Raw genomic sequence first — 27,925 nt, 5'->3', positions numbered from 1 at the left:
TGTATATTATAGGATTTCAGCCTAAATTTAATCTGGTAAATTTCCCTATTTTCTGTTTAAAATGCTCACTTTGTTCCCATTCCCCCACCCCTCCGCTGACCTATATAAATCAACCAGTGGTTATGTTGGCGGCTTCTGAGCCCTCCAAAGCTGGCAAGGCAGTTCTCTGCCTAATAGGGATGATCATTTTCTGGTGTCCCTGTATCCTCAGTGAATTGCGCTGGGAGCAGTGGCATGACCTCGGGGTTCTTTCCCATTCCCATACTCTGACCTGCTTGTGACCTACAACACGGACCGTGACATCTGAATGAACTCTGCCAGCAACTTCGCCAAGTTCACTGTCCATCAAATAACGAGATACGGTGGCCTGAGCACCGATAATTACCACAGGAAACCTTTATTATCGCCACAGCCATCTCTTCTACAGTCGTCAGTCCGAAAAGAATCAAATGGTAAAGAGTGAAAGGGATAATTAAAGACATCTTGGAAGGGGGTCAAGAAATTAACAGCCTGATAGGAACAAACTTTGATTACAAGTAGTAATTGCTACACTTCAATTGCAAATGCTCATGTTTATTTGAAAAACAACATCAGTTTCAAGTCTCTTTTTTTTTTTTTTTTTGCTAGATTCACATTACGTTATTCAACAACGCGGTTACAGTGTTAGTGCTCGGGGTAATTTTTGAGCTTGGTCCTGAAGAATCGGCGATTACTTCTCATCCAAGCTGGAGGAGGAGGCTGCAGAGCTGCATTTGCCAGTCGGTTCCTCAGCCGATTATTGTCTAGGTGAGCGGCCAGGTCCCACTCCCACCGAAATAAAACGAAACTGGAGGTGGATCAAAGGTTCGCCTACTTTTCTTTAAGCGGATCACAATAGCGTCAGTGGCGTTTGGATAGATCAGTTCAGTGGTTGTGCTAATTAAAGTTAGTCATTGACACTTGTATCCACCGCCTACTGATTTCCCCTCCGTTCACCACAAAGATTCACCTTAAAGACAAGGTCAGGAGGGCAGAGGCTGCTGGTTCACTAAAGGGTCAACCTGCCAACAACACTTAACTCCGACTTTCAGTACAACCTTTTCCAGATTTGACCTGTCACATTTGGTAGCCATGTTTCTGCTCTAGGTAGCTGAGATGTTGCATGGAGTGAAATGATGTTACCCGACTTTCTGATGTTTAAGTAGAAATACTGATCCAGGTAAGTTAGCTGGGCGGTGGCTGCTAACACTCTGGCTAACAGAATAATAAATCATTCCGGGTGGTTTTCAGGCAGTGGGTCACCATTTAAGGCAAATATTTTGACTTTCCTCATTTTTTGGGGCGATTGCAGAAGGGCAAGAACGTTTATTTAGGGCAGAAGTGTCATTGGAGAAATTATCCTAGGAACCAATGTGTCAGCCTTCACAAAGGGCAACTTCATCCCACAGATAACAGGTGTGGGGAGGTAGGCAGAATAACAGGTGTGGTGTTCTGTTCCACCTCTCAGCGATCTGATACATTTTAATATTACGCAAGAGCTTGACCTAGAGCAGGAGTAGCCATATTTTCCATCAAAATGTATGAAAAGTAATTATCAGATGTTTCCATTTCCTTGCTTCCCCTCACCTTTTACACGGACAGTATGTACTATGTGCCTTAGCCAAAGCCCAGCGAAACCTTTCCATTGACACCGGTGGGCTGCCATCATGCCCTAGGTGAAAATGAAATAATGTATTCACTGATCTACACAAATAATACTTAGTATTACCCTAAACTCTCCTCTCAACGCTCCAATGTAACTGCCATTTCCATTCATGGACATGAAAGGTAGGCTTACATTTACCCTTACAAAATATCTGTGAGAAATTATTTTACAAGGGGAAAAAGAAAAATACTTGAATTGAAGAGCAGGAAATGGCAATGCGGACAGTATTCAGAGACCCTCTAACAGGTAAGTCAGCCCCCAACCTTAACTCCACGTGAATCCATATTTAAGTCATTGTACACCATATGCTGCATGACAAGTGGGCTTGTTGCTCAATGCTGCTCTGATAGTTATTATAATGTGAATATCGCTATAAATATTGAATTCATTATTCTGGAAGAGGTACCAGATTGTATGCGCAAGAAATGGGTTTCGATCTTAAAATCAGGAACTTTTCAGCCAGAATCAAATAGTTAAATGTCCTGACTCTTTAAATGTTTGTTTTTAAAAGGTCACTTCCCTGTTGAAACCCGATTCTCTCATGCAGGTTTCAACCTGCAACTAAACTCTAGTCTAGGGCACATTTACTCTGAAAATGAGATTTAATGATGGATCCTTAATAATAACAGCACAGTCCTTACTGTGATACAGTGTTAATGTACAATATTAATATACAGTACTATCAGAATGCATCTTTATCACATGGACTCTAATGGAAAGTGTCGGAGTGAGATGAAATACAAACTCTTTACATTAATCTATCCGAAATTAGAGTTATCAGAAAGTTACAGATAATTGGAATGTATCTGACAGGTTTGGACCTGTCCGATTTCAGCGACCCCTTAGATTTTTCTCTTTTTAAATATCCATGGAAATTTCTAAAAGGCTATGGCCCAACGTGAAAAAACCCACTGCCCCCTTTACAAATACATGTGTCCCATAGGGCATAACTCTTCTGCATGTGGAACAGGAAATTCCAGGCCATCTCTAGCCATGCGCTGTAATGAAAATGTGCTAGAGACGGTTATTTTTCTCTCCTTCCTGCATTATTCTCTATGCGATCAAAAGGAAGGGGGCAGGGGGGCTGACCAGGCAACAGTGTGGCTTGGAAGGCTGTTCAGTGGATAGGGCGTTCCCCTAAACTTTCAAGAGTCAGGTGAGAGGTAGCAGGTGAATCTAAATCCCCGGGGATTCTGTTTTAAAATCTAGAACAGTTGGTTTCTTTCCCCCAGCCAAGTTTACGGAAACTGCATACTTGGGTCTTGGACTCTTTCTCGGTGGTTTGGACTCCTCGGAGTGCATCTGGGCCCTGGTTTTCCCCACCCGGGGTGCAGTGAGGATGGCACAAACCAAGCCTTTCTAACGTGCAAGCGGACGAACGGGAGATCTCACCGGATGTGCTGCTGCATCCCGAGCCCCTCTCCCGTTGCCGTGGTGGGCGGCAGCAGGGCACCGAGAAGGAGGGGATGGATGGGCTAGGCCCCCTCTCAGCAGCCGGATCCCAGCCCCGCTGCAGGGCGCTGCGAAAAGGAAACGGGCCCAGGGGCTCGTGTCGCGCTCTCTGTGTCCGGTCGGTACAAATCCTGGTGCTTGTCCCCCACGCCCGGCCCTTCTGAGATCTGCTGCGGCGTCCGCTCCTCGCCCTGCCCGCAGCCCGCCGCGGCGAAGGCTCAAGCTTCCCGGGACACCTGGCGGCGGGTGCTGGCGCCGCCGGGCTGCAGCGGGTGGAAGAAGAGCTGCAGCCCGTCCACGGGATGCACGATGGGCACCGTCTGCATCTCGGGGAAGCTGGGGGTGGCCAGCTCCCAGCGGGCCGTGCGGACCAGCTCGATGGCCAGCAGCTTGAGGATGGCCTTGGCCAGCTCCTGGCCGATGCAGCTCCTGACCCCGCCGCCGAAGGGGATGTAATGGAAGCGTCCTGCCCCCTCCTGCCGGGCCGAGCCGAACCGGTCCGGGTCGAAGCGCTCGGTGGGGCTCTGGTACACGGCCGCGGTCTCGTGGGTGTCTCGGATGCTGTACATCACGCTCCAGCCCTTGGGGATCTGGTAGCCCTGCAGGGGAAGGGGGGGAGAGGAACATCAGCTAGCGGGCAGCTGCCACCGGCGCTGGGGGGGCCTGGCCTTGCACAGCTGCTAGAGGGAGCCCTGAGGTTGTGCTGCTGCTGGGACCCGTCTCGCCTAGAAACCTGCCCGATCCGGGCCTCCCCGCCGCCAGCCGTCCGTTCCGTTCGGCCGCCAGAGGGCGACACTGCGCCTTGCCCAGGGCCCCGGGCCCCGGACCCCGTTCCCACGGCCCTCCCTAGAAACCGGCCCTGGCTTTCTCCAGGAAGGACGGAGATGTCGGGGAGTTGGGTGGGATGTTTAATTCGATCGGGGCCGGGGAGCCTCCCTCTGGGGGGGGGGGCACTGGATGCTAACTAACCACCCTGTCTAACGCGGCAGCTTCAGAACCCCCCTACACACACCCAGACACCGGGGTTCATGGAAATAACTTATTGCTCTTCCTCCGTGCAGAACCATCAGCAGGGAGGGCACTTTGAGACCAGAATCCTGCTCGCATCGCTCACGCCTGTAGTCCCCAAGGACACAAACAGGACTCGTGTGATGACGCCAGCTGGATCCAGGGCCTGTTCTTCAGCTCCTACTCAGACAAACAGACCCACTGCTGCTGTGTTCATTGGGGCTACGGTGCCTGAGCAAGACTTACTCTCCTATTAGTTGTAGAACTGGGCCTGCCGTGCGATTTTGCGGTTCTCTACTGCTCTGTTTCGCTGTCATTTCTTGTATTCACGCTGTGATATTGTGCCTTTTCGGTATTTGCTGATTTAGTAACATCAGTATAATTTGATTTTCACGGAAGCAGCCAACACATTTTTGGGCACTATATAAATAAATTACTTGTAAAACAAATAACCAATTATTTGATTTCTAGATGCTTTATGTTTTCCATTTTCTGTTCTAAGTGGCCAGTTAGCGGGGTGCAACATTCTCCCGTATTCTGTGCTTTCTATAATGGTAAAATGCAAAAAAACAGATTCGGTGTATATTTATTTTGCACAAACACAGGTGCGCCTGCAGTTGGCAAAATGTCACATCTTACACCGTAACAAGTGTTTCCCACTAAAGATAAACTCGTTCTACAGACAAGTTTTAATGGTCGCACAGCTGCCATTAGTAGGAAATCAGCCCTTTGAAATACCCAGAGGTCACTAGAGAGGAAGAAGAAAATAGTGTAAAACTGTCTGATAAGACATGCAGATACACATCAATGAACTAAAGCGGCTTAGCTCAAAGCCATAGCCGAGTCTTTAAACAATTGCAAAACGGAACAGATAACTTACATCCAGCTCAAAGGTCTGCAGGGCAGTCCTATAGCCTCCAGAAACGGGCGGCAGCACGCGAAGGACCTCCTTAACCACACAGTCCAAGTAGCGCAGACGGCTCAGTTTATCCAAGTTGATCTCAGGCTGACAATGACACTCTGCCTCTGGAACCACTGGCCCTGTGGGCACCTCGAACCTGCTGGGCGGCTGGGCGGCTTCCTCTTGCCTGTGGTTTGAATACTGATCGTTTGGATTCAAACTAATTGTTTCTTGTGTCATTCTGGTTAACGTGAGCTCCTTAAGGAGAGGAGGCCGCCGGATAAAACCACCCCCAGCATCTCCTTCTGCCTTTAGATCAAGTTGCTGACTTTGATTCTTCGGCGTCCCTTCTGGCGTGGAGAGGAGACGCTGTTGAGAGTCACTGTCCTTCCTCTCTTTCTCCTGGACCATCGGTGTATCTTGGCAGGGTTCAATATATGGGTGGTTCTTTTGGGAGACTGCAGGCGAAAGGCAATGGCAGTGCCTATGCAATTCATGGGACACCAGTTCCTGTCTTATTTTTTCTACCGCCGAGGGGTGTTTCAGTAGCAGAAGGATCAGAGAAGTGCTGGCACTAGCAGTGGTGAAGAAAGCAGCAAATATCAGCTCAATCGCTGACTCCTGCGAGATAATCAAATGTGACAGTTTTAAATGCATTTGTGTTTTAATCTTCAAATCATACTCCCACCTGTTCCCTCTGAGCAGCGCTGTCTAGCCCCACGTGGCCCGTCTTCATTTCCATCATTTGAGCGTTTAGAAACTCAAATCTCTGTAACTTTACAGGACTTGCGTTCCTTTGCTAACCGAGCTCGTCTACCACTTATGTAATGGATTGTTTATTCCACTCCTCCCTACGAACCTGCAAACATTATAAGTAAAAAGAGAAAGAAAAGGAGAACCAACTGCTGCATCAGCATTTCAACTAAAATAACAATGTTAAATGTTTTCATTTTTGAAAATATATTAATTCTGATGCGGGCTTATGAAAAGGGCTCCCAGAGAGTATTTTAATATAAAAAATATACCAGGCTGAGAATTTTGTGAGCAAAGGTTATCCCCACACTTAGCCTTACAGATTTGGATCTCCGGCTGCCAGACGCTACATTTGATACGTACAGATTCTTCCACTCTCTTAAAGAAATCATCGCTGGATAGGCATGTCTTCTACATTGCTGATGGTGGATATTGGTCCGGGTGTCCTAAGTTCCTATGCTACCATCTAAAACAGGTAACGTTTGTTCAAACGCCCCCTGAAGTCAATGTGAAGACATCGTGTACATGAATAGAACTGGACTCAGGCCAACAGTGAGTACAAGTAATAAGAAACTTGCTGTGCCATCACAATTTATGTATGTGAACCTCCGCAGCTCTGCAGCCAATAGAGAGTTACCTGGATACAGATGTTTGACAAATCCCGGGTTCTTCGATTGCCCCAGAGGCAAGGGCATGTCAGAGTCTGTAGATTAACAAACTTTCTTATTGCTGGATGACATTAGTGGAACATCTAAAATCCTGTCAGTGATCTTCGATGGTTCAAAATTCCCTGAGGCTATCAACCTTTCTCCCTGTGCATAGATGTGCCGCCACCTGAACTAAATCGCCGTGGGCTGGATTTTGCAAGGTGCTGAGCTAAACATTAAGGGGATTCTCCTACTCCCGTGCGTCAAGTTAAGGGTTTTGCTGGATTGCCTCACAGTGTTCAGCATCTGGCAGAACCGAGCCCTGTATAACAAGTCATGGGACAACCACGGAACGGAAGAACTGTCCCCCGCACGCCCCCTTCCCATGCTATTTAGTGCTGCGAGAAAAACAAGCCTACGGATCCAATGATTCCAATTCCTTCCTAGAAGCAAAAACTGAGGTGTGTTGCAGAGGAAAACAACGGACCCGAGTGTTATAGATGGACTACGTCCATCCGATGCTTTACATAAATGTTTGTCACAGCGTGGTTCTGATAACTCAGCACACAGCCAAGCCACAGAACGATCCCAGACAATCAAAGTGGGCTCTCTGCGCCGATAGGCATGGATCCTCAAAACCGTACAATCAGGGCTTTCTAAGGACCTCCCTTCAAATATCCCAGGAAACCAGCCAGGCCCTAGCTAAATCATAGAAGATTAAATATTGGGAGGTTTTAGCTCCCCTTTCTCTTTCCCACCCATACAGATATCAAAGGAAAACGTGCAGGTTTAGGATGTGAACTACGACTATTAAGCCAGCATTTAAAAATGTGACCGAAATATTTGACAATCACTAGTTTGCCTTTCTGTAACTATGTCTGTCCTATTTCTGACTCTCAAGGGACTGCTGTTGCAGTGTCTCCACAAGGCGCAGCATCACGCCTCCCAGATGTTGTGCAGAATACACACAGTTACGCACAGAATATACACCCAGGTAAGCCTCGCTAATAGCTGCTAAGATAAGAGGAAGAGAGAGGAGTTGGGTGAGGTAATATCTTTTATTGGCCCAACTTCTTCCCGGGAGAGAGCCAAGCTTTGGAGCTACAACAAAGCTGCATCTAGTGCATCAGGAATTTGGGATTTCCAGAGACGGCCGGTCATGATCTGGAGGCAAAAAGAGAGCTGTGGGGGGTGACCTAAGGGTGGGAATGTCTCCAGGCCCCACAGCCCCCCGCCTATGAGAAGGGAAGGGGTGAATCCAAAACACATCGGTGAAATCCTGGCCCCATTGAACTCTAGGGCAAAACTCCCACTGACTTCAATGAGGCTAGGACTCCACCCCAAGGCTTCCGCAGAGCCTCTCGCGCTGCTCCCGTATAAAGACCGGCGAGCTGGCGGCGCTGTGACCGGGATAGAGACTTGCAAAGGATGGGCAGAATGACACCGGGCTGCAGCGGGACACGGAAAAAGCCCTGGTGAGGAGCCGATTGGACTCGGTGTGACTCCGGCGCAGGTTTCTTCTCCCTACGAACCGGCCCAGCGGCGCGGCCGAGCTGCAGGATTTCCGCGGAGTTTGTTTCCTTTTTCAAATATACATCAGGCCTGGGAATACCTCGCAGCGCCAAACGGTCTGATTTCCTGTTAAGGGGGAAGAGCCCCCCCCCCCCACGGCCATTCCGCTTAAAGCCTCGAAGTACCCGGAGCCAATCCCGCTATGCCGGGGCCCCACAGCAAGGATTTTTCCTCGCTACCAGACCGAGGCCCTGCAGCTTAGCTAGGGCTTGTTTTGGCTGGGGAGGGAGACTTGTCAGTGTGCTGGCTCTCCGGGCCACCTCCAGGATGTATATAACGTCTGACAGAACGGGGGGGGGCTGCTTGCCCCCGTATCTATGCACATCGCTCCCGTAGACATTAGCAGGAACTGGGCACTCCCGAGAACCGTACACCGTCTGTGCTGGTGACCACAATGTCTTGGTTCTCCCAGTGCGAAGTTCCACGGGGAAAGCTCCGCGTAGTAAAGTGTAACGCCGCATAGCAACGGATGGCACTGCTGCACCGGGGTGCTGCTGAGTTCCTCCCACTCTGTTAGTCTTTACAAGGCTAATCTATCACCGCAGAAAGGATGAAAATAGAGCCGCTCGCAACGTATTAATGTGGCTGGAAAGAGCGTCCTGACGCTAGAATATTTTATTAATCTAAAAAGTATTTTATTTATTTTCTTATAGCCAGTACAATTAGGTGTCTTGTAGCCTCACCTCGCCTCTTATTCAGTCTGATTCGCTATGGAAACAGCCTCAGGATGATCCTGTTTTCCTTCAAACTTAAATCTCACCTTTATTGTGACTTTACTGCCGTGGTTTATAGTTTAATTTATTTTAGTGCATTCTCAGAAAGCAAGATGCCCAACCCCCCACCGCCTTCTGTGTGAGCCCTACGCAGCTATGATAAAGGATGTGCTCTTTTCCCTGCTTTGGCTTTCGGCTTTTTCTGGTGGTTTCGATAAAACGGTGGGCTTTTTAACCTGGACTGTTACACGTCCTGATTTCGTAAAGCACATGCTGCATTCATTCCCCGAGTACAATCCCCAGCATCTCTCGGGGGTGGAAAGTGCTCTTTGACAAACACAAAGCGAGTCAGGAAATTAGTGCACACTTGTGCTTGGAGTGTCTCTCAGAGGTGTGTATCCAATGCTGTAAAGCAACTACGATTTTTTTTACGAAGGCAGATCATTCCACTAGATTAATATTCCGCTATCATTTTATTTTAGTACAAGTCTCTGCCACATTAGACAGGAACCATAAATTATTTTACCATCCGTAAGAAAGTTTCTTTAAATGCAGCGGATGTAGGAAGTTTCTAACTACACAGCACACAGAAGTGCATATCAATATAGTAACACATGCTGACTCCCTGCCCATCACTGTTATCTCGACTGGGATGAGCCACACTAGCCTCTTAGACTTGGCTCTATCCGTGGCGGCTCGCCAACTGCTCATATAATTATTTTTGAATAATATGCATTAGGGGTGCCTGGGTATAATCTGACAAATATGACATCACAGATAACCCGGGTTTAATTGCACAAAGATAGTTTTGTTCATCTCTTGACTAATGTCACCTATACCGCTTCTAAGCACTTCTAGCTGCTCCCGGAGAATATCGTTGAGCATTATTTACAAATGAGCGCATTATTTTTGCCCGATAGTTTAGATTTTCTTAAACATCGATCCGAGATCGATTTTGGGGGTCATTTTAATTAATCTCTAAAATAGATTATTCTCCTGGTGAATTAGTTATACATTGTACGGGGATTCCTCCCACACACTGCTGTGCTACACACCCCGTGGCAAACACCCTCTGTTACTCAGCAGAAAAGTAGCTTACAGGTCCCGATTTGCAGACTGGATTCCCCTTCGTGGAGTTCCACATCGGACAGGATTTGAACACAAACAAAAATAAACCAACCCGAACCTCTTCATGAGGAGATCATTATCCCATTTTAAATACCGGGAAAGTGAACTACAGAGAGGAGCCTAGGAAGTGACAGAACCCACATCTCCTGGGTACCAGTCCAGTGTCTACTCGGCCACGCTGCCTCCTCACGAGGAATCCTGCCCCCTGGCTTGGAGCCAAACGGTGCTCGTTTTGTGACGCACTCAAGTGAGAAGATGCCAGGAACGGGGAAGATCGGAGACGGAAAAGACCCCCTTATGGTTCCTTCTCCTGCCAACGCAGGATTGTCGGGAATGGCCCGGCGGCATAAGGTCTCACTTAAATTTGCTCTGATGTTGTTGCTCTGTAGCATAAGCTAACCTGACGGAGTTGGTGTTCTGTCGCTGTCCATTTCGCTGCCTACACTAAATGCCTAAGAATTTCAGGAAATGCATAATGACTTTTACCGCTGTTCTTAGGAGGGACGCCAACAGGCAGTGATGAGTTTCCATGTGGAGATAATGCAATCCTGTCCACACACTCAGGGGCGGCTCTAGAGCCCAGGCGCAAGCGCGCCCCCTGGGGCCTTCTTTCCCAGGGGCGGCCGCATCATGGCTGCGGAGGTCCACCCCCGCCCGACCGGACGACCGGACCTGCGCAGATGCAGACGTGGACGTGGTGCTGGGCTCGGCTGCTCTCCTGCAGGCCAGGCATGGCGACTGCTGACCGAGCCCGCCGACCAGCGAACCGTCCGCGCTGCGGCGGAGGTCAGGCTGAGCCGCCCGCGCGACGACCGGACCGCTCCCAGCCATGCCCCCGCAGTCCTGCCTCCGCTCTCGGCTCGGGGCCTCCCTCCGGGCTGGCTGGGCGGCGCGCGGCCAAGCCTGGCGCACACACTTCCAGATTTTCAGAAGCAAAGATTCAGAAACTTTACAAAAACTGGTCACCTGCTCCTAGGAAATAAAGATCCGGGGTGAAATCCTGACCCTGCTGGAGCTCTTAGAAGTTTGGAGTCAACTGAGCCAGGATTTCATCCCGGAGGAGGCTAAGCGGCATCGTTTTTACAATACTAGTTAATAGGATCTTATACCCTGAAACTGATTTCACATATGCTCCGAAAAGAAGATGACTTGGAAGGCCGCCAGTATTTTGGCAGTTCTGCCAATATGGCAGGCAAACATGCCTGTTTTTGGCAGCCCAGGGCAATACGGATAGAAGCTGATTCTCAGCCACAGACGAGAAATATAGGTCAGTTACCCATTTTAGGTTTTACAGTAAGTCCTGATCTTGGACTGATATCTCGATATGATATTTTAAAACCCAACATTATAAATATACTTAAATCAGCTACTGCACACGTTCAAAATTATCCCAGAACTTCATAAACACTAGTTCAGATTTTTATATTTCACATCAATAGTGACACTTAGAATAGCCTGGTGGTACGCACTGACTCAGTACTTAAGGACAAATACTTTCTCAATTCTTAGGCAAAATTCCCGTTGCTTTCAATTGGGAGCTTTGCCTGAGTATGACCGATAGGATTTGGCCTTAAATCATAGTGCTGTCTCATGTTCACTATTCCATAGAGCACATCCACATTCTCAGTAATATAATTAACGAGCTGATCCTAGACAATGACCCAGAATCCATCATTCCATCTCAGGAGTCATTTTGATATATTGTTTCAAAGATTTCTATGTTTACCGCCCCCTGGAACACAGAGGCGTGATCCATAGCCCCCCTACAATAGGCGTGGAGGTGTGCGAGGAATGCACAATCGGGTCTAGCATGTCAAAGATAATATTTTGGAGTGTATTGAGAATACATGGATAGGCAAGAAGCCCCATTGGAGCTGGACAAACCTAGCAGTATTCTAGTAAAACCAGGCAGATGCCTGGAAGAAAAGCCAAGAGGATAAGGTAGGAGGGCAAAAGTGGCATTTATTTACTTTTAAAATATTAACTCAGTTCAAATGCAAAGCAATTTAACCATGAAAAGGATGTCTGTAGGGCTGTCCTAAGTGTCCGCCTCACCTGCTGTCTGCTCAGGCTTGGGAACTGGTGAGATGCTACAAAGCTCACCTTTCTCTGCTCAACACCTACCTTAAGTGTTGGGTGTCCAATCCCTCTTTCAACATCCTTGTATTTCTACGGTGTTTGGATTTTTTCCAGACCCTTATTTAATCCAGGTGGACAAGCAATGTTTAGTGCCCAGGGGCATTTAGAGTGAGGAAGATGGTTAACTATAAGCTTTGTTATTGTTTGTGATGGATTCGCCCGGAGTGGGTAAAACAAAGGCGGAGGCTAGCAGATATCAATTGCCCCCCAATCAAACTGCTTTAAAGACAGAAGCAAAACAGCAAAGGAGATTCTCTTTACCTTCAGCTCCTGCATGGTGAATTCTTTGCCATGCTCCTTGGCACCGTTTATTAAGAAATCCAGAGCATCACGATGACCTTCCGAGTTCTTTCTTTGTAGTTTTTCCATTATGGCTTTCTCCATGTACTCATGTAAGAGATCCCGGGCTTTGATCCCCTGCGAAGAGTCAAACATGTTTGTTCAGGGACTGTCCAACCCAGCCCTAGTGAAGCACTGTAAGAAAAAATCCGGAAAAAGACCCTACCCAGGATGAATGGCACTCAAGGACCCCAAGAATCCCATCACTCTTATTCTAATTTATACCAATAGCTCAAATCCATGCTCCTTTTGTGCTCTGAGTGTGCTTCAATCTGCCACCTCACAATTAAATGACTAGGAAGGACAAAGTAATTTGTCTACGCTAGAGATACAAGGTGGGTGAGGTAATATCTTTTACTGGACCAATTTTTGTTGGTGAGAGAGTCCAGCTTCAGAGCCACACAGAACTCTTCTTCAGGTCTGGGTTTGTCATTGTTGACATTACTTGGCACTAGGCAGCTAGACTATTGGGAACTGGGTAATTTCTCCCTGTGCTACTCCAACACACCCTGTAAATGGAAGTACTGCCCAAGGAACACTCGGAGGGGAGGGAAGCAGTGAAGCTAGAGGGCTGATGCCACAGTGACCTCTTGATGACTGCCATGAACAAACTCAGCTTCTGCTATGTCCAAAGGGAGCTTTCTGGCACCTGGATAAGAGAGGATGACTTGACAAGCCAATCCCCATCTAATGTTGGTCTCCAGAAACTTCCAGAGGCTTTTCAAAGGCAATGACAAAGGGGTTCGCTATTCCAGATTAGTATGCTAGCTAAATATGTGATAATCACACCCAATTGGTTGTGTGTAAATGTGTCTGTCAGAAGGCTGTATTTTCATTAAAGGAATCCTCCATGCTACCAAACATCTAATAGATAGGAGTCAGCTCCGAAGCTGTCATTATGTGAAATGGAAATGCATTCAGAATGCAAGGTGTGTGGTTCTGTAACAAGAAGCCTGTCTCGTGCGGGCCTCATCCTGCTAGAGATCACCCTACTGCAGAAGTCCAGAGGCAGGGCAATCTAACCTGAAAGAAATCCATGCACAGATTTTGCTAGGATTATATTATAATAGAGTCATATACAGGAGGTCAGACTGGATGAGCTGGTGGTCCCTTCAGGCATTAAACACTATGACTCCATAATAATATTGTCACAGGCCACCAACACCACCCAGCACTTGCACAGTAAACCTAACAACCGAAATTAGACCAAAGTCTTACAGCCAAGGTTGCTGAACTCTTCCCATTACAAGACCCTGTTTTTATGCATATAGCTTTGCCAGACTTAAACTGTTTGGGATGACATTTTTTCCATGCCAGGTGTCTGCATCAGGCTGAAGTATTTCAGCAATTTTTGGCCCAAATGGTTCAGCCTTTTCCATGAACAAGACTAGAGAAAAATATGTTGGTTTGCCCATGTTAAAAGATTTTGGCAATCTTGAAGAGTCTCTAGCTCCCACAGGGATTTGGTGCAGGGATGATAAATTTGGCAGGGAGTGGCCTTTATGTCAGGGATGAGCCATCCCTGTGAAAATTCAGCCAAATTTGGACAGGATGTAAGCCTCTGAATCTTGCTAGATATTCACAACTAAAAACTCTGGAAATTTCATATGCCCTGGGCAGGCTTCAGCTTGGGTTCTGCAGGGAGCTGAGATGACTCCAACTGAAATTGTAACTCTGGGCTGTTGGTATTGCAACTGAAAGCAGGAGAACTCTCTCTCCTGTGCTCTTCATGCCCTCTCCCCCTGCTGGCATCAAGATAGCATATAAGAGGAAGCAGCCTGATTTGAATGCAGAGGGGACAACATGGGGGAGTAGATTAGAAGGAGGCTGTGAAGAAAAGACTCAGGACTGAGACTAAAGGCTGTCCCTGGGGGAAAAGAGAAGAGGATACATTGGAACTAGGTGTTGAGATGGTGGGAGACTGGGACTAGTTGGGCAAAGAAACTAGGACTGGGAGCTGAGTGGGAGGGGGGATGGAGGGTTCATAGATTTTAAGGCCAGTAGGAACCATTAGATCTAATGTGACCTCAGAGGAGACTGTGACTAGCTGGACAGGGAAAATGGGAACCAATGAAATGTGGGGAAGGACATGAGGAGAGGAAAGACAGATCTGAGAAGGAACCAGGGGAAAACTGAGATTGGCTGAACAAACCGATAGAGACAAAGAGTCTGGGGAGGGGAGGGAGAGAAGAAGACTGGACCAGGAGCCAGGGGAAATGGGACTGGCTGGGCATTGGGCAAGGACACTGGGGGAAAGGGGCCACAGGGCCTGGGTGAACTGGGACTGGCTGGGCAAGGAGATTGGGAATGGAGGGGAGATTGGGAGTAGAAGGGGATAGGGCAGAAAGGATAAAGCTTGCGGGGGGAGGGAAGAGGCAGAGGAGTCTGTGCCCACTAGAGCACACTCCCCTCCAGTGCCTAAAATTGAAACCAAGATTCCTGAATCTCACCATTCCTTTGCTGTCAGCAAATATCTCTGAAACCCACTGGCAAAGTGAGTGTCTCATGCTCCTCTAGTGCTAGTCTACATAGAGAATGATGAGTTATTCTGTTAGCTCAAGTGGCAGAGGTCTGTTGGGTGGATCTAAAGGTTCCAACCCTGTTGATGACCCATGTGAACGTCAATATGATGCCACATGACAGAAGTTCTGTTTTTTTTTTCATTTTTTCAAACTCCTAGGAAATTACCCACAAAAAATGGTGTGTAATGCACACACCCAAGAGATCATTCAATATAATCAAATATATAAATGGAACTACCTATAGTGATAGACTCTAGAAACTCCATCTATTTAGCTTAACAAAGAGAAGGTGAAGGGGTGACTTGATTACTGTTTGTAAACGCCTACATGGGGAACAAATATTTAATAATGGGCTCTTCAGAAAAAGGTATAACACAATCCAATGGAAGCTGAAGCTAGAGACATTCAGACTGGAAATAAGGCCTATATTTTTAATGGTGAGAGTGATTAGCCCTTGAAACAATTTGCCAAGGTCCTGGTGGATTTTCTACCAGTGAACACTTTTAAATCAAGATAGGATGTTTTTCTAAAAGATCTGCCCAGGGTATTATTTTGGAGGAAGTTCTATGCCCTGTGCTACATGAGTAGAAGATCACAATGGTCCCGTCTGTCATTAGAATCTATGAATCCCTTTCCAGCCCTCTCCCCGCTCAGAACCTACAGCACAAACAAGTCAACAGACTATATACTATTCCGGTAATAAATAGATGTTAGCAAGGACTATCTCAGCCAAAGGAAGCGGCATTCTCTGAACCAGCCCACAAGTGCAGAAAACTCGTGTGCTTGTGATGTACCATGATAATAGCAAAGCCAATAATCTGTGGAAAGGAATTGGACAGATCACTATCCAGCTGAGAATATGGTATCACAGAACTGAAATTTACTCCAGGGAAAACTCCAGATGTAACATGCTTAGCAATCAAACATTATGTAATAATACATTGACGCCAACAACACAGAAAGGTGCTGGAAGCAAATATATAGAAAAAAAAAGAAAAAGAAATGGCCACGACGAGGGTTAATTAGAGAACAATCTGTAATAAGAGAACAATCTGACCCTTTATAAGAAACCAGTGCAAAAGAAATGGGGCAAAATCTAACCGATCACTGCGACTAATACTGCAACGAAACCTGTTTACAACGTGACTCGTTACCCACTCAGGGATATGTCAGGGGTAAGATATCCAAAGAGGGAATTCCTGAGGGGACGTGGGGACGGGAAGAAGGCGATTCACTGTATTTTAAAATGGCAGTAGCGATCCACCTTGCATTACGAAAGCTAGAACACATGCATGGATCCTTAAAGGACAGGGTAACAGTGCGTGGTGGGCTTTCATGGCTCCGTGTTATTTACAATTCTCTAACTTCCAGCGCTGGTCCTGGAGACCAGCCTCGGCTTTTTGGCTACTTTGGGCTGGACATTTTTTTTAAGGCAATGCAGCCTATCCGTACTCGGTAGGTTGCAACAAGGCAGAGCAGAGGGAAGCAAAGCGGTGCGAGTCGGGCATGTAACCCCACAACAGTACCTTGCGCAGCCCACTGAACGGGATGTTCAGGGGCAAGGAGAACAGGTTCTCCACCAGCTGCTCAAAGGTTTTGGCCAGGTCCTTAAACTGCTTTTCTTCCAGGCTGAGGCCCAACAGAACCCGAGCTGCAACGCGGAAAGTCAAAGTTTTAGCGGAGGAATAAACCGCGACGGAGCCAGGCTCCCTGCACCAGCCCCGCAGCTCCCAGCTCACGACCTTCTGGATCCCGGGGAGGTAGCTCTCCAGGGCAGCGCGGCTGAAGACTCGAGCCAGGATCTAGGCAGAGGGGAGGGAAGAGAGTTAGGGGGAGAGAAGAGGCTAGCGCCGCTGTCTCCGACCTGCAGCTGCGCAGCCAGGGGAACTGGGGCAACCCACTTGGCAGCCGCCGCCAATTGGCTTCCTCCTGGACGGAGCTGCCGGCTCAGTGATGACAGCCTGGCCACGAAGCAGCGTGGGCTTCGCAGGCTGCAGAGGGGTGAATTACAACCGCCTTCCCTGGACCCTCGGCCTCCGCCCCGCTCACGCAGCCCGGCCCTTCCCCGCAACTACAGAGGAGTTTCACACACGGCTCCAAACAAACACCGCCCTCCCGGGTCAGAATCCCCCGGCCACGCGCGGGAGTCCTGGGTCCCTGGGTCCCTCCCCTCCCCTAGCCACGGTCGCTGCGGAGCGCACCTTCCTCCTCTGGCGGTGCAGCTCGCCGATGGAGTTGAGCAGGGTGTTGGAGCCCAGGATGATCTGGGTGCTCTGGGGCCACTGGGTGCTGACCAGGCTGTGCTCCCCCAGCAGGATCTTGCGGATGTTCTCGGCCCCGGTCACTCGGATGACAGGCTTGCCCAGCAGGTGGGTCTTGAACACGGGGCCGTACTTCTCCCGGCGGGAGCTGTGGAAGCTGGAGCCCTACAACCGGCCGGCAGGTCAAGCGGAGAGCCACCCCCGGGGCAAGGCTCGGATCCCGCCAGCCCGACCCCAGGGACAGTCCCGGCCGCGCTCAGATTTGCTGGCTGCGGAGCCCCCGCGCCCCATACAAGCCCGCGGCTCCTCGGGAGCAGGAGGGGAGCTCGCTGCGCGGAGCCTGGCGCCCTCCGCCGCGAAACCCGCGGGGAAGGGGGAGCCCAGCTCAGGGACCACGTGGCTCAGGAATGAAAAGCATTTAAATCCCTTCCTCACGTTTCAGTTAGTTCTGGGCGTCCCAGGAGCAGCCTGATCCCTGGGGGGGGGCGGGGTAGGGCTGGGAAGGGCGGGGGTGGTGAACCACCCTGCAGGGCATCCCCCAGCAGTCACCAGGCCAGGCCCTGCTGCCCGGAGACTGCCCCTGCCGCAGGGGGACACGTGCTCTCCTCTGTACTTTACCTGGACGAGCCAGTGCAGGGTCTCCCCGAAGAACGGCCACCCCATGGAGCCTTTGGGGAGGGGCAGAGCGCTGCCCCGGTCCCTGCTCAGAGTCCACCGGAGAGTCCACAAGTGCCGGGACACGGTGAGGAGAAGCCCCAGGGCCAGAAAGGCAGCGAGCGCAGCTTCGAGCCAGGACAACAGGCTGATCCCCGCCAGCAACATCTTCGGCTCCCAGCCGCGGCTGCTGCAGCCGGATGCCCTTTGTCGCTTGTCACCCGGCAAAGCACCTCTGCTGGGGTAGCGGGGGACTAGGCTGCCGGGAGGGAAGGAACAAGACAGGCCAGCCCTCGATTTCACATCGCCTGGAAAAGCCCCACTGCAGCGCGCGTGGCTTGGGGGCTGTTCAGGGTTTGGAGAAAAGTGCCCGCGCTCTGCCCCTGCCCCTCTCGGATGCCGCCTGGAAGGTGAAAGCGGCCACTTGGCAGAGAGGAGTTATTCAGAGTTAAAAAATCAGCTGCTGGGGTGCGATAGATTTACTGCCCGGGGTGAAAAACTGCGCTGCCCGCACAACGAACCGCACTTCAACACACTGAAGTTTGCGGGTTGATCTTTCGTTTTCTCCTAGCAAAGCCGGATCCGCTAATCCAACAAAGCCACTATACAGCAAGGGAGTCTCCTCTAAGCTAAAGTGTCCGCCTCACTTCACTCCCCCACGAGTCCCAGGTTTGCTAGAAAGCAGAGCTTCAGGATGCTGCGCGCAGCAACCCTGGGCTCCGCTGGAGAAACTTCTCGGCTTACTAGGTGGTTGGTGGCGACTCCCCTGGCTTGGAGCAGCCAGCACTGCCAGGTGCTACAGTCAGCATCCTGATGACTTTCTAACTGTATCCCCAAAGGGTTACCCCAGCAAAGCTACATCTGTCAAAGACCCTGCGGGGCGAAAGAGAAAGAAGCTGGGTACTCACGGCTTCCCATAACTTTTGTGGCGATCATAAAGGCGAATGGTCCGCAGGAAAAGTCTGCAGCCCAGTTCCTCTGCCCCCTTCCTCTCGCCGTCTCTGTCCTTTTTAACTATTCTCTGCCTTGAGCAGTTTTATATAGATATTGGGGGCCTACTATCCGATGCACGTTCAGAGGTGACGTCTTTGCTGCGTACTTCCAGAGCGTGACAAAGTGCAATGATTGGAGCCCGTGAGAAGTGAGGGGATTGATTGAAAGATTGTGGGGAGCTGAAGAGGCGGGAGAGCTGTGACAGATCCCTGCAGCTGGAGGGCTGGGAGCCAGGTAACCAATGACAGCCAATCCAGTGTCACTCATTCTCATCCTCCCCACAGCAAGCCTGCATGCCCCTGGGAGTCCAGCGGGGCAGCGCGCAGCCGCCTGTTAGCCCCTCGCGTTTCCCTCAGAGCCCCTTCTCCACCGCTGACTCCACCGAACCCCCCAAGATCCGTGTCATTCCTTGATGTTGATGCTACGCAAGATGGGACAAAGGTCTCAGCCCGATCGACGTGAAGTGACCCGTTATTTGAATAGTGCTCCAAAGGGAACGCTGCTCGCCAGCGCTCCTTTCCTGGCCTGGGCTCTCCCCGAGTCCCGTCCCCCACACCCGCCCCTGGCTCGTCTGCAGTTAATTCAGGGCCCCGGTGTGCGAGGCGGGAGGTGGTTTACACTAGAAAGCAGCGCTGGCAGACAGACGCTTGAGGCTTGCACACTTGGTTTCCCCACCCCGAGGAGCGCCTGCCAGCCCCGCTCCCGCTCAGCCCGAGCAGGGCACGACCACACCCGGGGAGAAAGCGGCAGACACGCGGCAGTTCTGCCAATGGGACGCTACGAGCCGGGTCCCGGTGTATGTTGGCACGAGCCGGGGAAAGGGTTCCCAGTGAAGGGCAGGTAGGCAGCCGCTTGGGCTCCGGGCTCGCAGCTGCCAGTCCCTGGAGCTTCCTATGTGACTCACGGCTCAGCAAGTCATTACGGTGCAGCTACACTGCCACGAAAGGAACATTAAGAGCAGGTAACCTAATGCCTTGTGCAGAAAACACAGCGCCGGGTAACGATCTGAATCCGAACCAACACGTTCCCGCACTAAAAGCTGCCGCAGGCATTTTAGCGGCCGGCTGGGTACGACACACTCTCTTGCCATATTCCGCACGTAGGCAAAGCTCTCCCTGATGTCACTGAGAGTTCTGCCTGCGTGAGAAGTATGGGATCGGGCTAATCACAGGCCAGGGCCTCGGATCCGAGCCAGTTTCTCCGCTAGGTCCTTCTCAGGAGCGGTATTACCGCAAAGCAAATCGCTGCGCAGCAGGAAAGGTTGGGCTTTCCCGGAACTGTCTCCCCTGAAAAGCCTTGTTAGCTCAATGCGGGGTCGGCTCCTGCTCCCATCTGAAGTCAATCCGAGTTGTCCTGTTGGCGTCAACGGGAACAAATGGCTCTGGGTTCTAGTTATTCTTACCCTGCTGGTCCAAAGGAAAGCTCTCCCTCCTTAGGTCAGGGCAGCACCTTTATACAACGTATGCACAGCACATGTACTTCCCAAGACTCTGGCCTCTGGGAGCTTGGTGCAGCCTTTTCTCGCTGCACCCCATCTCCGCTTGCTAACACAGCTCTAGTTGCATCCTTTGGCGCGGCAGCATATAGGAGACACCTGTTGTTTGTTTAGATGCCAAGGTTCAGTGGCGCTCCCTTCCCTGAAATCTAGAGGCCCCTCTGGAGAATTGTCTCCGCTTTCCTTTGCTCCAGGCCGGATTAACCCTGTTTGCTGGAGGTACAGCTAGCAAGCCCAGTTCACTCCATGTATGGCCCCTGTGACCCAGGAGTAAAGAGGCTCTGGGCGGTTCGCAGAGCCTTACTATGTAGGAGAAGGGGGTTCTGTGGGGAAATGACGCCGGTCAGGCTAGGTCCGCAACTCCGACAGGGCAGGTCCGCGTTTACAAAGAGCTACAGCGGCACAGGGGCCGGTATCTAACGCGAGCTACAGGAAGGCGCAACACAAACCCGTTCTGGTGGCTGTGGAAAACACCCAGTTTAAAGGGCAATTCGGGTAGCCGGGCATTTCTCAATTCACACTCCCATCCTCTATTTTCAAAGCAACGCGCATCCCCCAGACAAACCCAGCAGAGCCGGAGTGGGGTCAGCAACTCCCCAGAGCCTAACTCTGGTTCCAAACGTCTGTAGTCCCCTTTAACGTGAGACATTTGAATGATCCCAAAGCTATAAATTCTCTCCCCCCCCCAGCTCTTCGCACCCCGCCTGCCAGCCAGTCCCCTGAACCGCTCCCTTTCCTCGCGGGCACTTTCAGGCTGAAATTCCACCCACCCCTCCACATGGATTTTTGTAAGGGCCGAGCAGACTCGCTCCGAGTTAATCATTTGCGGGTCCGCTGGGGAAAGCTGCCCTTTTGTAAAGCCCCTCAGTCCAAGTGGGGAGCGCAGGAAGAGCGAGGGAGCCTCCCAGCCCTGGTCGCTTCTCAAGGGGCGCCTGGGCTCAAACCCCTTCCAGAGCAGCCACTCGCGCCTGGAGAGGACCCCAGAAAGGAAGGAAGACACGGGAGAGGCTGCACTGCAAAGCCGAAGCGACAGCGCATCGGGTCTCGCTTCCCAAAGCTAATCCCTTCGTGCTGCCCCGTTCTTTGGTCATTACTGCGCCATTCTTCCTTGGAAAACATCTACCAATGGTTTTAGGAGGAGAACTGACCCAACAGGAGGAGAGCCTCTGCCCTTCCCCGACTCTGCTGCTCAGAGGGGAGCGAGATCTCTAGGCCACGCTGAGCCTGACTGGGAATTTCAGCTCCAATTTCACACCAAGGTCTAACATAAATTCTTGCTGCTGCTTTGCTGAAGCATGGGGCAGATACTCGGGCACAAGCTTCCCGGGACACACAAACACACACGGATGTGGACAATGACACCGTATGGAGAGTTTGCTGAACATGTTTAATATTTCCATCACGGAGGTGAAGGGAGGTACACAGGAACCTTTCCAGTCTCAGCTTACAAAGGAAAAAGGAGAGTAAATCATCGAAAGATAGAAAACAAGGGAAATTAACTCCGCTGTAAAGTCCGACATGAAATTTAAGTCTGAGATGCATTTTAATACATAAAATTCAAAAATAAGGGTAAGATTTATATTACTGTATTTAGACCGTCAATAACTTAAAAATACAGCGAAATGTACATTCTTTTTACATGTCCCACAGATGATTTGGTTCGTATTTATTATACATTCTCGTTATGTTTAAAATAGCCAGGATACTACAGGGCATAGATATTGGTCGTAGGAGGGAATTCTAATGATGGGGATGGCTCTATTTGTATAAACAGACATATTGACACACAGGGACTTGGTATGAGATCAGATATCGTAAATCTTTTATCCCTTACTTTAGTCTGGAGGCGGAAATAGGGGGCCGGGAATCATCTACAAAAGTACAGTTATAAAGGTTACCCCTGAGGAACAGAAACCAAAGCACATTGCAGAGAATTCAAATGGTTATTTACATTCATAAACTGAAGATTAACCCACTTCTGAAGAACAAAGCTATAAGCCCTAACACTGAATATATAGCAAGTCTGGTTTTCAGGTAGTTTTAAAGTGTACAAAAAAATCAGAAGATTTTTTTCGTACCCCCAGACTATAAAATTTGGCATACAAAATGATGTCCCAATCACTGTTAAGGCTAATATACCATTAATAAAAAGAAAACGATCAGGCAACACCTGAAACGCATGTATTTCAACGTTTAAAAATATTAAATTAGGATTTATTCGGAAAACGGCAATTAAAGGATTATAGCAAAACTTTTTTCCAGCAATTTCTAACTGGAGCAAAAATCTGTATGCAACAGCTACCCACTTCTAAATAATGGATTTACAGTTCAGCTATTTCATGTACAGGGTGAGTGACCTGCTTTTTATTTTACAGTCCCATTTTTCACCGTTTGTTCACAATATATAAAATAGTATTCAATTCGTTAAAAATACATACAAAGTATTATTTCCTGCTGTCTCCGTATATAAGCCACCTCTAGCGCATTTTTCTTTTATTCAACCAAACAAAAGTCCTAATCACCATCCCTGCCTGCTATGTAGAAATGGTGGCCAGAAAATACATCCCGGCACGATGAGATGCAATCGAGCGAACAGGTCTATGTGTGCTGGGACATACCGTTCACTAAACTTCTAAGTTGCTTTACTACGGTCTCTATTAGCTTCTGCTTGTCCCGATCATTCTTCCTGAACTGAGCAAAAATATTGTTCTTTTTGCTAGTGTCTTTCATTCTGCAAGAAAAAAAGTGGATGACACAGGCATGTTAGAAATGTCCCTAGCTAGAGAAAATCGGACTGGCTAAAATAAATTCAGCGCTACTTTTTCTCTTTTAAATGTGTTGACTTTGTGTTAACAAGAGTTAAAGGTTACACAAACCTCTTTTGGGGTCTCTCTTAGCTGTGTTTCGCCTAGTTGTATTTTTAAATTAAATCCCAGGCATACAGACCCAGTCTTAACAAATACTACTTAAAATCCGTTTAAAACCATTAAGCGAAACATTACATAAACAGGAAACATAACACTGAAAATTACATTTGCAAATGAACAAAATTGAAGGTTGTTTAGATCCTTCTCCATCTGGTTCCATTTTTGAGTTCATTCGCAATGAAATGGTGTGCCATTCATTGATAAATTATCCGAAGTCTTTATTACTACTACCCAAACTTGAAAATGAAATATAGTGGCGATTTAAAAACGAAATATAGGAAACTAATGTCTAAATAAAAAACAATTGTATATGTATAACATGATAGGGAAATACATACCCTCTGTGCACTCTGCAAAACATACATTCATTGCGGGGAAAGGAAACAAAATCAGATAACACATTTAAATCAGAATATATTTATGATTCAGTTATATGCAGGAGATTGACAAGTTGTTTTTAGCTAAAACATATATATGCTCCCCTTTCAGACTGTTTCTCACATCTAATTAGCTACTGTAGATTCGAATATGAGAATGTGCAGAACACAGATTTAACACCCAGAGTTTTAAATGCTTCATTTTACAGAGTGGAAACTGGGTCCCAGGATGTTACTATATTGAACTACAAGGCACCAGAAAACTTCGAGTGAGACTGTGAGCTTTGAACGCATTTTGGGAGTAACTAGTGTGTTCAGTCTTGGTTTTGGTTTAATTTCCGAACCGAGATACCTTAATTTTCTCTTGGGCACAGCAAACCTGGGAAGATCGCGACACAGTCAGTGTCACTGATTTATAACGTACAATAACAGCTGGCATTTACATCTCTGTTTAAAACTGGGACAAAGAACAAATTGAAACGCACATTTCTAGATTCAGCTTTATAAAATGAGCCTGACAACGCAAGAGAGGCTGGCGCTTTGCTGTTCCTGTTAACGTGATCCGTAACTTTATGGTACAGACTACGCTGCTAACCTTAAAGAAAAGGACAAAGGGCAGAAGCATTTAAGTTCTACTTGTCGTTAAAACCGAAGTAGCAAGAGCTGTTGGGAGAAGACCAGCAACAGGGACGCCGGCTGCTGGAACCAGCCGCATTCTGCTATTTCTCTTGTTCGCATGAACAGTCTTATTTTCAAGAGAAGCCCCCCCCCGCCAACGTGTTGGCGCTACATACTCACTTCTCCAGGAGGGTAAGGGCTGTGCTTGGATTCACTCGTAAGTACTTAGAAGTAGATTGACCATAATCAGCTAGGTAGGTTGACCAGTCCCACACCATAAACAGGTCCAGAAGCTACATGAAGAAGACAGAAAGACAAATGGTTAAGATTCAGATCTATGTTTGTCTCTCTTCCCTTGGTGTAGAGGGGAGAATGATACGTTTTAACATCCCCGAAGTACTAGCGATTGCTCAGACAAGTGGCGCCCTAAAAACAGTCCTACATCCCCACCAGGAAACAATATGATCGCTCCAGTGGTGTTTGCAAAGCGGTTCCCACAGCACTGGGACTTTACACGGAATCGTTCTGCACAAGTCACTTAACATTCTTCACCACAAATAAATAATTCAAAGCGAAGGATTAGGCAGCAAACACCTTAATTGTTTAACCATCTCCCTTCTCTTCCTACAGCATTTTTCGTTTCATTCCCGTGCTTGGGTCTCTACTTTATATTTTCATGGGCTGCTGGACGTAGACCAACCTAGCAGGAGAACGTTACTGTTTTAAGCTTCCCATGTTGCTAGCCTACCAGAACATTCTACCTTTGAAAGAGAGTTTGCAACTCTATTTTTTTCCACAGTAATTTAAACCAGAGGTTCAGATAGTCTTAATTAAGTGCATTAAACAACCCCCGCTGGATTCTCCATGGTGACTGATCCTCCCCGGGATTGGAAAAGGGCGGGTTCAAGATTCTGCTTGTTAGCCTTGGGAGCTCTTTTAGTCCAAACAAATATAAAACAAATTGAAGAAAAACAGGCCCTGTGTTTGGTAGCATTTTAAAATCGAGTATTTGCTTTACCATCTCCCGCCAGAGCTGTTGTCAAATATAAAAGTAATCTTTTAAAAGCTAATGTGATAGCTAAACTAAAGCAGCAACCCCTTTATCCAACTTTAAAACCATAATCCCCTTTAAGTCAGTTAAAACCTACTTCCTATCCACGTTTTAATTGTTTCAAACAGCTAAATACTTTACTGCCTTCACTTCGGCTTCCTATTTCTGCACCTTGGCGTTTTAATTTACCTTGTAAGCGAGGAGCTGTTGTTGCTTTTTTTTGTTTTGTTTTTGCTTCTTTAAACAACAGAGAGGGCAAAAGAGCACTCCCACTAGTCATTAGCGTGAGTCGACCTGTAATTGCCTATTTGGCTATAATGATGGGAAATGGGAAAATCCTGCCCGCTACTCTGCGATGTTAAACGGAAAGTTCCCCAGGACTCCCTCCAGAGCAAAGGAGGCATTGCCTCGTTTGGGGCAGTTCCTACAAGCATGCCCCTGGTTTTGCTAGCAATCACAGCCAATAGTTACTGCCCTGCTTGAGTGAGATACAAATGGAGCAAACACTCATTTTCGATGCCCGCTAAACTTTTCCGCATCGCTACCTGAAGAGTCCAACTCGGAAACAAAAGAAAAAACCTCCCGGGAGGACGATTTTACAGGCCTCATTCAGGCAAACCTCCCATTGACGTCAGTGGGAGTTTTGCCTGAGTAGAGACTGCAGGCTCAGGAGCCAGCGAGCGGGCTTGCTCAATACAAACAGGGCATCTTCGCAAAGGCAGAGCGGGCACCATGTACGCTGCTCCAGAGGAAAAAAGCATCTTAACAAATGGAGCGCTGCAAGCAGAGCGCACTGAAAACGGCCGCTGGAAAGTAAGCAGTTAGATCTGCCCAGGGATGCATCCAACAGCGGTAAGCCACTGAATTTGCTGGTTACCAGGACACACTGATACCCCAAGGAAAGGACCAGCCTAGCGACGTGCGTCTGCTTTCCTGTCTGGTCCCAATCTTGCATTGCTTGTGTCTCAGTGGGAGCTCTGGGCGCCTCCATAAGCCAGGGGCGAGCCCCTGTAATTTGAATTCTGCTGAGGGGTTTGGTCTCTGGAGCCCAGGCTTTTGCAACGGGCGGGCTGAGCCAGGCAGTCATGTCCCCCCTTTGCGAATGAACACCGACTAAAATCACGCGGAGCGGGCCACGCTTCTCTGGAGGCTAATGCAGCCGTACAGAAATCAGCAGGTCCCGTGACTTTCTTGACTAAAGAGCAGCCGAAATTGAAGCTGCGAATCTGCGATTCATTCCCTGAGTAGCAGAAAGGCGGTTCCTCGGAATTGATTTGCTGCTGCAAGCACTTCCCAGTCCCGTATTAAAGCCCCCAAGGTTTGATTTACTCTATCGAATATTTTATTCTTTTAAACGGAACAGTAAAATGCCACTACCATGCAAACACACCGTCTGAGGGATACGGACAGCTCGTTTGCCAGTTCCTGACACGTGAAAAACCTGCCCGGAGTCCATTAGTGAGTAGAATTGAACCCTCTGCGTTAAAGTGAAAACCAAGATTCAAACCATAATTACAAAACCCATAATAAACACGACTCTGCGCTGCCCTGACCCCCACACTTACTACATCATTCTTGGCTATTTCCCCCCGTAAAATGTCTCTCAAATGGCACCCGGTTTTGATACGTCACCCCGCAGCTTTAAGACAAAGTTCATTTGTGGCACATCGCCCATACCTGGCTATCAATGATTAAATACTGGTCCCAACAATGCCCTGACAAAAGTTCCCTGGCAGCAGATACGCACAGGAAATAAAACACTTTCGAAAACTCTCTGAAAAGGGGCTTATCAAGTAGAATCAACAACTGCAGTTTGTGTGGTATTTAAAATACTATATTCCCCCCCTCAATGTTTTCTATTAGCCTAGTCCAGTGCTCACTAGTTCTAGCAAAGGGTCAGCGAATATGAATCCAACTTCCACCTTCCACATCTACAGCATCAGTCCACTTAGGCTGCTTGTTTTAAGCCGTTCTGTTATCCAATCTTTCCTTGAGAACAGTTTTGAGAAAATGTCCTGGTTTGAAGCAGGGGTCAGCTACACTGATGCACAGCCAGGCTCTGAACCAGTTCAGCACACCCTGGCTCAAATCCTCACTATAGGCAACGCCTCAAACCAACTCCCTGAAAACAGGTTTGGTTAAACAAACAAACAATAACAAAAGTTTAAAATCTTTTCCGGACAACTGTTGGGGAACAAACTCCCAATTCTCTTTTCTCATTCTAACTTTCTTTTACTGTCGGCTTTCCATTTATAGCAAAAAAGCACTCAATCACTGGTCTGGGAGTGTTACAGTATTAAAACATATCCCCCAAATGGAAAAATAATCCACCATAAGCGATTTCTCATACTATTTCCAGCAAGAAACATCTACCAGTCAAAGTCAGATGACTGAAGTAAAGTAATGGGATAATTAAACTCCATCAGACTGTATTTTGACATGATGTCGGGTTTGAAAATCAAATCATGAAGGCACAAGGGAAGACTAGAGGAGAGTTAAGAAAATGCTGAATAATACAATTTCTCATTCATTTACTATACCTTATTTTAGTATACTCCAGACTAAAATTTCCTCTATAACTCTCTAAAAGACACCATCTGGGATCCAATTCCCTCCAACAAAGGCCTTCCCCATCTATTTTGAGTGTAACATTATCCAAATAAAGGACTGCTGTGACAATTCTGGCAGCTG

At 48.3% G+C, this 27,925-nt stretch overlaps 2 protein-coding genes across 12 annotated transcripts in view; both read right to left on the bottom strand.

The window, feature by feature from the left end:
- Positions 1–634: 634 nt before the first annotated feature.
- LOC120409004 (cytochrome P450 26C1) lies at positions 635–18,842 on the bottom strand. Of its 2 annotated transcripts, XR_005601044.1 has the most exons (8): positions 18,682–18,842; positions 17,738–18,032; positions 17,060–17,284; positions 16,385–16,660; positions 12,259–12,414; positions 5,025–5,666; positions 1,606–3,735; positions 635–857 (listed from the first exon to the last, which is right to left on the bottom strand). XR_005601044.1 is itself a non-coding variant. In XM_039546301.1 (7 exons), the coding sequence occupies exons 2-7, from the start codon at positions 17,939–17,941 to the stop codon at positions 3,355–3,357; spliced, it is 1,884 nt and encodes a 627-aa protein (XP_039402235.1). In that variant the 5' UTR covers positions 17,942–18,032; positions 18,682–18,842; the 3' UTR covers positions 1,182–3,354. The 2 variants fall into 2 exon arrangements, 1 of the variants encoding a protein (XP_039402235.1); XM_039546301.1 differs by lacking the exon at positions 635–857 and having other exon boundaries at positions 1,182–3,735.
- Positions 18,843–21,629: 2,787 nt separating this feature from the next.
- Positions 21,630–27,925, bottom strand: part of EXOC6 (exocyst complex component 6) — a 185,165-nt gene continuing 178,869 nt past the window's right edge. For 6 of the 10 annotated variants that reach the window (XM_039547871.1, XM_039547873.1, XM_039547878.1 and 3 more), the window contains 3 exons: positions 24,364–24,476; positions 23,527–23,538; positions 21,630–22,992 (listed from right to left, as the gene is read on the bottom strand). In XM_039547871.1, coding sequence (XP_039403805.1) covers positions 22,860–22,992; positions 23,527–23,538; positions 24,364–24,476 — 258 coding nt within the window. In that variant the 3' untranslated portion in view covers positions 21,630–22,859. The remainder of the gene's footprint in view (positions 22,993–23,526; positions 23,539–24,363; positions 24,477–27,925) is intronic. The other 4 variants (XM_039547872.1, XM_039547875.1, XM_039547883.1 and 1 more) reach the window with 1 other exon arrangement.

The sequence above is a fragment of the Mauremys reevesii genome, linkage group 7, assembly GCF_016161935.1.
Source record: "Mauremys reevesii isolate NIE-2019 linkage group 7, ASM1616193v1, whole genome shotgun sequence".
Taxonomy (NCBI): domain Eukaryota; kingdom Metazoa; phylum Chordata; order Testudines; family Geoemydidae; genus Mauremys; species Mauremys reevesii.
The sequence above is the reverse complement of the archived record's forward strand: the minus strand, read 5'-3'. Positions and strand labels throughout refer to the sequence as shown.